We start from the raw sequence: 10717 nt of genomic DNA, 5'->3' as shown, positions 1-10717 counted from the left end.
TAAATAACTCATGAAAGAATAAAGTTACGTTGAAACCAAGCACACCATTGTTTTTCTTGTGACCAACAAGTTTGATGTGTCACATGGCCCTCTTCCTATTGAAAAAACAAGTTGTATCCAAGATGGCCGACTTCTAAACGGTCACCATGGTCACCACCCATCTTGAGGAGTTTGCCCCCTCACATATACTAATGTGCCACAAACATGACTTTCATATCACCAACCATTCCCATGTTATTACGGTGTATCCATATAAATGGCCCACCCTGTAGTTAATGCAACATAACAGAGGGGGTGGGGCTTCTCCTTACCAGGTAGCCAATGGGAGACTTCTTACTCTTTGAGAACTTCTCTAACTCATCCCACTCCTCCTTCTCCGCCAGAGACTTCAACTTCAACCACCAATACCTGCACAGGTGAGAGAGGCAAACAGGTGAGAGAGGCAAACAGGCGAGAGGGACAGACAGGAAAGACTGTAGTAAAAGACAGAGCCAATAACAGCGCAGCCTCAGTGACACACCTTTTGTCAGGTACTCTGAAGTCTTTGTAAAGCTGCTCTGCCTGTTTGTGGAGTCCTAATGACAACAGCGTCTCCATGGTCACCTGCAAACAGCAAGTGACATCACAGCACACACACACACAGCAGATGTAACTATGGTCACAATCAGCAGAAACAAGTTTTCATCAGTTGCTTAAATCAAACCGCGGATTCGGCCAATCTGATTGGCTGTCCCAGAACTTAGAAGTTACATGGAGGAAGTCTGGGTCTGTAATGATCTGAGGAGGAGCACTTTAAAGCGGAGCAACCACACTGGCCTCTTTAAAGTAACCTGGAGTACTGCCAGGTGATGGAGACTGAGAACACAGAGCATGTAGGTGGAGGTAACTGGTAGAGGGAAGCGTCAGCTGGCCAGGGAGCCCCGCCCCTTGTAGTTACCTGTAGGGACAGTCCAAGAAGCCCCGCCCCTTTCTCATCGTCCAGTTTGCGCTGAAAACGGAGCAGACGCATCTCGTCCTCTGTGGTCTGCAGACCAATCAGTGAAACACACCTGAGCATCAGGTACAAACACACACCTGCAAACACGTCTTATTGTTCGTTTGTTACCTTTACTGCAAACTCATTCTTGGCCTTGTTGTACTCATCGACAGCGCTCTGCAGAAGAGACAGCCGGCCCTCCAACCTCTGCAGATGGACAGGTGAACAGCAGACAGGTGATTACAGTGATGATGGACGAGTTTAATCTCTGCTGGGCGTGACGGTTAGCAGTCCTTACCTTTTCCCTGTAGCTTGCAGTGACGTAATAGTTGGCCAGTTCCTGGTGGTCATCGTCCTGGTTATACAGGTCCTTCAGAGTTTCCTGCTCCTGCAGCTTACAGAACTGACAGCAAACAAATGTAAACAAAGACACACATTACCAAATGTAAACCAGGAGGAGGAGAGCGGTAGTGGTGAAGTTGGGTGCACCTGTCTGTAAAGGCTGAGAGCGACCGGCTGGTTCCTCAGAGTCATGAAGAAATCTCCTCTGTTCATCTCGTTCTTCAGGTACGACACCACTGTGTACACTGACAACACACACAGCCAACTGTCAGTGTGACATCATCCATCTGGCAAACACATAAGGTGTGGGGCTGAAACACTCACCCAAGTCGGTATCGCCGCTCTCTACAGCTTTACTGAGAGCCAGCTGACTCCTCTTCATCTTCAGCAGCAGAGGAACCTGCTCTCCAGACCGAGCCTCAAAGTCCAGGAGCTTCATAGAGACACACAGGGACAAATACTGAAAAAAACTCGATCACACTCAATATCAAAAGCGTCAGAGAAAATCCTGAAAGACCCTGCTGAATATAGCAGATGGGCAGTGACCATCCAGCTGAAACCTGGCTCCAAATCTGTCCAAAAACCATTGAACCATCCATCCATCCACTTATCCTTTTCAGGATCGCGTGGGGCGCTGGAGCCTATCCCAGCTCTCATAGGGCGAGAGGCGGGGTCCACCCTGGACAGGTCGCCAGTCTGTCGCAGGGCTAACACACAGGGACAGACAACCATTCGTGCTCACATTCACTCGCACATTCACACCTATGGGCAATTTGGATTATCCAATTAACCTATCCCCACAAGCTGCATGTCTTTGGAGGGTGGGAGGAAGCCGGAGTACCCGGAGGGAACCCACGCAAACACGGGGAGAACATGCAAACTCCACACAGAAAGACTCCGGCCTGAACCACTGAACCATACTATGGAAATTAACCCTCCAAACCTCTGTAGAATTCACCTTGATGGCGAGCTCTGCTCGTCCACATTCATAAGCTTTAGCTGCGATGTCCGAGTACGAAACCCCAGGTGAGTCTCCCACTTTCATACACACTGCTCGTGCTATGGCATCGTCTGTTAGGTCCTTCTGCTGCACCTGGACACGTACGCAAACACGTCACACCAATCAGTCATGTGAAAACAGTCTCAGGTGGGCGAGGTGTGAGACAGTTACCTTGCATGACGCCCAGTGTTTGAGGACTCGGCTGACTCCCTGATAATCAGGGATCTTCAGGTAACGACAGACTTCGATGGCTAATGGGTAAAACTGCCGATACACCAACCTAAGAGAGAGAAAGACAGGTGAGTGAGAGGTGGAGGGGTAACATGAGATCTCAGAGACATTTCGATGAGTTCACTCACCTGTCAATCAGCACCTGTAGAGTCAGCTGTTTGAATCTGAGGTCAGAGGTCAAGGAATTCATCACCATGGTAACACACCCGTCTGAGCTCAATCCTAAAGCTAAGAATGGGTCACAGCGGCGTGACGAGGGATGCAGCCCCTGACTCTGAACAAAGTGAGACGTTACCACACACTGCATCTCCCATGATGCACCTGTGCAGACTGAGAGGATACTGAGTGTGCGTGAGTGGCAGCCCTACGCTGCTGTCTCTGACGGCGTTCAGCACTCGCAGCTCCCTGCAGGTCGTCACGAACTGATCCGGACTGAAGTCTGTGAGGAAGCACTTCCCAAAGGACGCCGCCTGGAGGGAGACACGCCACATTACAGGGACAGGTCGTAGTACAGGGCAGGTCACATTACCCTGACATGCTAAAACAGATCATAAGGACGCTCTCACCCTCATCAAGGATTTCTGGGTGTTGGTGTCATACTCGTGACCTGCTGCCTCCACGCACTGTCTGACTGCTTCTCCCAGCATGCTCTGCTCCTTGATCTCCCGCAGGTACTCGTCCGCCTTCTGACTCGATTTCTGCAAAGACAGAAAAACACACGTCAGGCCTGACAGACCTGTACCCGTACTACATGTGTACCCGTACTACATGTGTACCCGTACTACATGTGTACCCGTACTACATGTGTACCTGTACCCGTACTACATGTGTACCTGTACTACATGTGTACATGGACATCAGTGAATGACAGTATTAAGGTGATGTAATGGAGTGGACTTACAAGTACTGATGTTGTACTGTGGCAGTATTACAGTGTTAATGGGACAGTATTGTAGTACTAATGTGGTACTGAATGATGTACCTCGTACTCCCGGTGGGCCTCCAACAGCAGAGCTCCAGGCGCCATGGAGGCGATCTTGAAGATGTCCTGACAGACCAGAGGAACCTCCTGCAGCAGCTCCTGATTGGACGAGCTGATTATCCGAACTCCATCCATCTCTCCCACCAAAACACACGGATCCTCAATGGGATACCTGAAGGCCGGGGTCAAGGGTCAAACCACCAGAGAATGACTCACGAGGACATCCTGGAACACGGAACATGATTCTTTGTTTATAAATGACCAGCTATAACAAGAAACCCAGAAGGAGCTCCAGCAGAACCTTATTGAGTGCTAAGAGAACCTTAATGAGTTCCAGCGGAACCTTAACGAGCTCTAAGAGAACCTTAACGAGCTCTATAAGATCCTTAACGAGCTCCAGCGGAACCTAAATGAGCTCTAAGAGAACTTTTTTGAGCGAGCTCCAGGAGAACTAAGGGTGGAGCCAAACCCAAATACAGTATTCAGCAAGGCACAAATAACTTGTTTTTCACGAATACTTATTTTGAACAAATACTTAAAAATATTTGTATTTGGGAACGAGAAAAACTTTATATCAAAAAGCTGCGTTTCCTCATGAGAACGCAGGGCACGAGTGAGTGAGTAACGTGCAAAGAGGTGAGTGACACACAGTGTCCTCCAGTAGCCAAAAACCTTGCTCAAGTTCTGTGTAGAAACATTTTAGTCAGTGCTGCAGATAAAACCAAAGTTACAAGTAATGTGTGCAAAAGTCACATCAAAGGCAGATATCAAACATCTGTCAACATCTGTTATGCATAATCACATGCACTTAAAGCATCCTCTCCTGGTACTGTGTGCCAACCTCTCCAACAGCACCAAATCATCATCACAGCCATGTTCTGCCCCTGCAAGTCAGTTTCAATCACCTATATTAGATGCATTTAATGCAAAACAGGCTTATACACCCATCCACCCACTACAAATAACAAACACAGTGGGAGAAATTATTTGCCTTGACCTGATGCCCAACTTAGTAGTGGAGAATAAAGGTTTTTTGCAAGCTTCGCGAAGTGGTTGCATCTCCATACCAACTACCAAGCTCGTTGGCATTCCAGAAAGAGCTTGGCCTTCCCAAGAACACATTGGTGCATGATGTGTCAACCAGGTGGAAGTCCTCCTTTCACATGCTCCAGTGACTGTTGGAGCAGAGACGACCACTGACTACCATGAGTGCAGAGATGGATCTGGGAGGTACTGTGTGTGAGGATGTGGGTTCTCTGTCTCTGTCATCCCTTGTGCGCAGGCTCTCAAAACCTAAAGGCGGATGTGGATGTACCGAGGCACTTAAAATGGTGACCATATTGCAGTCTGAGTTGGCTCAGCGCTTCCAGGCTGTCTTTGATGACTCCTTGGGTCATTACTTTAAAGCCAACCTACTGGATCCCCGATTTAAGAGCTTGCCCATGAAATCCGAGTTTGACAGGCTCAAGGACGATGTGGCTTTCAGAGGTGGATGCAGAACTCCAAGCGGATGATGTTTCTGGGTAGGGCTGTGTGATATGACCAAAATCTCATATCCCGATATAAAACACTATCGTCCGATAACGATATAAATCACAAAAATTTAACATTTTCTATAAATTCTGTGAATCTCGGGCAGCTCAACTTGCGTGACGTGTTTCCAGCTGGGCGTCGTGTAGCTGGAGTCGAGTGTTTTAACTGATGCATGAGCACCTGATGGGCTGTTTTTGCTTCTCATCCGTAAACTCTCTGCATACTCTTTCACGTGATTCAGTTTATTTTGAAAAGTCTCAACAGGATCTTGAGCTTTATTGTGAAAAGTTTATGTAGAAAATAAACAAGAGGACACATGATGGTTTTACCGTCGTTGTTGCTAATGACAACGCATAAAAACAGGCGCTTGTCCGTCCGTAGTGTGGTTATATTAAATAAAAGAGAAAGAGAGAACTTTAAGAAAATAATATAGCCACTACAGTGACCATCAAAACGATGAAAAAATATTTCTGTAAACAGTTTATTTTACGACAACACGAAACAAACAATAGCGTAATAGGAAACGATAGACATTTATATATCGCCATCCGATATATATCGTTATATCGAACAGCCCTATTTCTGGGGTACCTGAAGCACCCAGCTCATCCTCAGTTGAGAGTGAGACCAGTGGCAAAAAAGCCAAATCTGCCTCATCTGGTGCTATGACCTCCTCAAGATAGTTGAGAGCTACTTAGCTGAGGACAGCACTGAATCACTGACCTCAGACCCTGCAGCCCTGGCTCATGTGGCAATGAAATATCGCACCTGCCCCAACAAGCAGAGGTATCTTGTCCCCACAACGCTCCAGACTGCTGCCCTCACATGTGGACAAGCTTGTGATCACAAAATACTACATGGAGAAACTTAACTGAGAGTATGTTGGCAGAAGACATCTTCTTCAAAGTGAAATATGGTTGAGTTATGGTCAACATAAAACACAAAAAAACCCTTTGTGTCTGTTTTTAGGCAGACAGTTGACAACAGCAGGGCTGCATCTTTTGGTTTAACAGTATTATATAGAATACAACTTTTGTTCTGCCACATCTCCCAGTCAGGGGTTGATAAAGTTTAGTTCTGTGCATTATTAAGATGTTCTCTCAGAAGAACAGTTCTTTGAAGTATTATTTGTTTTTATTCTGTCTGTTCATAATGTTCACAATGATATTTTATTAATTGTTGGTTTAACCATGGATGAGGTAATGGCTGTTATGTTATTTTCTTTTCAATGACGTTCCTTGTTAAATGTTCATTGCTGGATTTATGGAAAAATACCAACCAATATTGCATATCCATATTTATTATAATGGATATAATTAAAGAATACTTACACTGTAACGTAAATCAGAAGCATAAACAAGAAAAAAATTGATTTTTAAACCTATTTTAAATTTTACTCAAATACAAACACTTTTCCCCCCTTAACAGATACAAATACCGGCTGCTTTGCACAACTCCAAGCAGAACCTTAACACACCTGAAGTGTATTTGAACATGTTCAGATGTGAAGTTTGAAGGATACTGGATGGTCTCATTACACACCCCGACCACCAGGAGCAGTCTGTCCCACATCAACACCACAGATGGCTGTTGGCTCTTTGGTCTGCGACACCTGGGCAAACAGGTAAACTCCAGGTTAAACGGGTGTAAAAGAAAAGCTTCGACAGGTGAGCAGCTGAATAAATAAGAGCACAGGTAAACGAGAGGTCACACATACCACAACATCTGCTTGGGCGCCATGGTCTTCTTGGTGTCGACGTCACTCAGTTTCTCCTGCATACAGAAGCATCACCTGTCAGTCATTCCACAGGTGATGCTTCACAGATATCTGAAAAGCTGATTGGCCAGAACAGCTGCTCACCTGTAGGGTGGACAAGCCTGTCCACAGGTGTCCACTGTCAGTGAGGAGAGCCAGGTATTTATAGCTGAAAGACACAGACATGTGGACAATGTTGCCGTCCTGAGGACTGAGGCCTGGAGGACACTGAAGAGAGACACAAAGGTAGGCAGTGAGACAGGTAAAAGAAAGATGAGGACAAATCTGAGTGTGAAGATTACTGGCTGTGGATTAGCATCACCATCGAAGACTGTCAGACAAACGTCGTCTCAGACTGGTTTTGGTTAGAACGATCTTAAACTGAGCATTACTGACTTCACCTGTCTCTACATGTCTCACCACCACAGTGCAGGACGTGTTGTCCAGGATGAAGAGTTCTGGTCCGTTGGACAGCAGGACTTTAGTCTGTCTGTCCTGAGTGAGGACTACCCAGCAGGATGGCTTTCCCTGCAGACCTGAGGGACAGACAGGTGGACAGACAGGTAAGGGTGGAAAGGCTTAACCGTGGCAGTGAAAACACCATCTCAGGTGAGTCAGGTGTTACCTGGGACTTCAGGTAACCTCCGGAGCTTCAGGTCATCGATGTTGGTGGCCAAGGTGAAACGGGAGGAGCTTGTTACTATGGCAATACCTGTTCCATAAGGGGAGTGGAACACCTTGGCCTCCATCACCTGACTCTGGACCACTTCCTGTTTAAAGATAGAGGTCACCTGATCAGTGACATCGTCTGAGCAGCTTCATTTATTCAGAGGAACAAACTCAGGTGTGCTGACCTGTCCCATACTGAAGTGTCTCTTAAAGGATCCAAACAGGTCATAGATCAGGACCGTGCCGTCCTCCTGGATACACAGTAGCTCGTCAGAGACCGTCCACCCGAGCTGGACCACTGGACCACTTTTCCACTGAGATGGAGACAGAGAGAGAGAGACGGGTCAGAGAGAGACCCAACCTGTCTCCAGGTGTGGTCAGGTGCTACTCACGGGGAAGCTGGCGATGGTGCCTCCTGACGCAGAGTAGATCTCCAGCTGAGGACGAGAACTCGGAGAACGCCGCTGAGGTTCTCTGAGCAGGGCTGAGGGGTCAGACAGAGGTCAGGGGTCAAAGCCTTAAATCTGACTATAAAAAAAACTATCTCACTGCAGCGTTTCATAAAGTTTTATTTAGTTTGTACCGATGGGGCCTCCGTATGGAGCTGCAGCCACCAGACTGTCTCTGAGTCCATCACGCAGACTCCAGCTCATCTCATACAGATCCGTCTTACTGCAGTAGTACACAGGAAAGTACACATTAATGTAAACAAACCCCTCCCCATGGTCCCCCGCAGGCTCCTCCCCCTATCTGCCTAACACTATTCCAGCCTCCGGTCACTTTCTGCTCACTTTAAGCTCACCTGTCACTTGCACACAAATGTCACCTGCCGACCTGAGTAAACCCTGACTCTGATGGGCTACAACCTCCTGCTCACTTCGTCATGGACGTCAGTCCTCTCACGTGACGTGTGTGTTCAGGAAACGTCATTAAAGGGAAAAAGCTTCTGAAGCCAGCTTTAGCAGGGTCAAATGACAAGCAGAGGCGCAGGTTACAGCCTGATTTCTCTGTTTAAACAGCTCAATCACACAACTGCAGAAAACACAGGTGTATATAACACGGATGGAGCTGCGGTCAGCTGACTGTCAGCAAACATTAGCCTCGCTGCTAGCAGCTGAAAGACCGACACAGTGGGCGCTCACTGACCGGTAAAAGGCGTCTCCCAGCGGGTTCCAGCTGGCTGTGATGAACGCCATGGTCCACTTCTCAGGAGGGGGTACCCCGGGGAACAAACCGGAGGAAGTCCCGGTGCACCGGCCGGACGTAGCGTTAGCTTTAGCTCTCGCTCTCGCTCTGCCCGGTCAGCTGACTGCAGCCTAGTTCTTCTTCTTCTTCTTCTTCGGTAGTTATTCAGGCAGACGCCGCGGGCGCTCTGCTGCCCTCTACGGCACTTCTGTGTTTACAGCTGAGCCTGCAGTAGTGATGGGATTTCCGGCTCTTTTTAGAGAACCGGCTCTTTCGGCTCGGCTCACTAAAAACAGCCGGCTCTTTCGGCTCCAAACCGACTCTTCAGGTTGTTTTGTTGCTGTAATTAATTTATTATTAACAACAATATACAATTATGCACAAAAGGAATTACTAATGTAAAAAGAAACTTGATTATATTAATATATGCTTATGAATAAATATATACGGTGGCCCCTAGTGACAAAACACGTACAAACTCCAAAGCATGCACAAACTCCAAAACACATTTCTAGCGTTAGCTGAACTTCCAAAACAGAGCTACCTAGATCACTTAAATTACACAATTGAAAGCATATGTGTATTGTTTGTGTATTTATACACAAGCACTCATATATATTCAAATAATTTAAAAAAAAAGTTCATTTACCTGTTAATACCACACACCAAATCCGGTCGCTGGTACTTCCTGGCTTGTGTAGCCACTAGGTAACAAAACACTGCCCCTAGCATCCTGGAGCACTTCTGTTGTGTTTTGTACATGTTTTGGAGTTTGTACGTGCTTCGGAGTTTTTACATGTTTTGGAGTTCATACGTATTTTGGAGTTTGTATGTGCTTTGTCTCTAGGGGCCACCGTAAATATACTTTCATTAATTCACATAAAATGTAATAAATAAATCATATAATACAAAAATCAACTATTCACATTTCAACTTTTAACTATTTAAATTTTCAGCTTTTTCCTTTTAAACTAATTTAAAGTGAAACAACACAAAACACTGCAAACCACAACACAATTAAATATAAATTAAAATATGAAAACAAAAAGAAGATGCATATTCTCTGTCATATGGGCCTGCATGAATACACTTTCTGAATCTTTTATCATCTGCAACTGAAAATAGTTGTGGATGATTACTGTAGGTTTTGCTTATAATAACCAGTCCGCTGTAACTGTATGCCAGGCTTTTATTAGCAGCCAACATGAACGTCCGTACACTCGTAACAGGAAGTACACATAACCTCCAGAGAGAACCACAGCGACACCTGCTGGAACTCTCCGTAACGGCAGCAACAGGAGGCAGTATGGACAAACATAACATTGCTGTTATCTACATCCCCCTTTTCAGTTTTCTTTTTTTCTTGTTCTTAATTTTGCACTTTCCAGGCAAACCCAAATCAAACAACACCACCGTGATGGAAGAACTTATCAGGTTATGGATTACACAACAAAATGAGGCTTCAAATATCAAATGAAATTCACAGTAATCATTGTCAAGCTGCGACAAGTATGCAACAACATAACACGAGATAAAACACATTTCAAAACAGAAAATACAGCACTGGTGTGCTTTTAATCCACGTATTTACTATTCGGTTTAGACACTCTACCAGATCTGGTTCGGTACAAGTTGTCACCAGAGCGTACTTGGCATTTTGTAGGTGTTATCACCTGTTCTGACTGTTTTGTGCCATGTTGTGGTGGGTCGAGTTGAACTTGAACTGTTTCATGTTTGTTGGTTTGTGTTTTATTAGGTTCAGTTTCATCCACTCGTCGAGATGAGTCCAGTTCATCTTGTGTTGTAGCGAGCTTTTCGGGTTTAGGCTCGCTCACAGGCAGAAGATGTTGTCTGTTGCGCCTGTATTCTTTTCCACCCGACTCAACGACATATGAGCGAGGTTCAGCACATACTTTACTTACAACTCCAATCTTGTCATGTCCTCTCTGTGTTTGTAATCTCACCACCTCGTTTGGTGTTAATGGACTGAGCAGCTTGCTGGACTTGTCGTAGTGCTGTTTTTGAGTTTTACGCTTTTTTGTG

General features: G+C 45.9%; 1 protein-coding gene across 1 annotated transcript in view; it reads right to left on the bottom strand.

Annotated features, from left to right (window-relative positions):
• The window catches only part of vps16 (VPS16 core subunit of CORVET and HOPS complexes), an 11218-nt gene extending 2366 nt beyond the window's left edge, over nucleotides 1-8852 (bottom strand). The window contains exons 1-22 of the mRNA XM_005951453.2: nucleotides 8636-8852; nucleotides 8073-8161; nucleotides 7882-7973; nucleotides 7675-7803; nucleotides 7446-7590; nucleotides 7241-7356; nucleotides 6926-7048; nucleotides 6782-6837; nucleotides 6587-6676; nucleotides 3532-3703; nucleotides 3116-3247; nucleotides 2892-3019; nucleotides 2678-2713; nucleotides 2490-2598; nucleotides 2277-2411; nucleotides 1643-1751; nucleotides 1466-1563; nucleotides 1275-1379; nucleotides 1106-1183; nucleotides 938-1024; nucleotides 521-603; nucleotides 312-408 (exon numbers count right to left, since the gene is read on the bottom strand). Coding sequence (XP_005951515.1) covers nucleotides 312-408; nucleotides 521-603; nucleotides 938-1024; nucleotides 1106-1183; nucleotides 1275-1379; nucleotides 1466-1563; nucleotides 1643-1751; nucleotides 2277-2411; nucleotides 2490-2598; nucleotides 2678-2713; nucleotides 2892-3019; nucleotides 3116-3247; nucleotides 3532-3703; nucleotides 6587-6676; nucleotides 6782-6837; nucleotides 6926-7048; nucleotides 7241-7356; nucleotides 7446-7590; nucleotides 7675-7803; nucleotides 7882-7973; nucleotides 8073-8161; nucleotides 8636-8685 — 2259 coding nt within the window. The 5' untranslated portion in view covers nucleotides 8686-8852. The remainder of the gene's footprint in view (nucleotides 1-311; nucleotides 409-520; nucleotides 604-937; nucleotides 1025-1105; nucleotides 1184-1274; nucleotides 1380-1465; nucleotides 1564-1642; nucleotides 1752-2276; nucleotides 2412-2489; nucleotides 2599-2677; nucleotides 2714-2891; nucleotides 3020-3115; nucleotides 3248-3531; nucleotides 3704-6586; nucleotides 6677-6781; nucleotides 6838-6925; nucleotides 7049-7240; nucleotides 7357-7445; nucleotides 7591-7674; nucleotides 7804-7881; nucleotides 7974-8072; nucleotides 8162-8635) is intronic.
• Nucleotides 8853-10717: the final 1865 nt, after the last annotated feature.

The sequence above is a fragment of the Haplochromis burtoni genome, unplaced genomic scaffold, assembly GCF_018398535.1.
Source record: "Haplochromis burtoni strain Fernald_Lab_line unplaced genomic scaffold, NCSU_Asbu1 Contig_983, whole genome shotgun sequence".
NCBI lineage: Eukaryota > Metazoa > Chordata > Actinopteri > Cichliformes > Cichlidae > Haplochromis > Haplochromis burtoni.
This window is presented reverse-complemented; position numbering and strand designations above follow the sequence as displayed.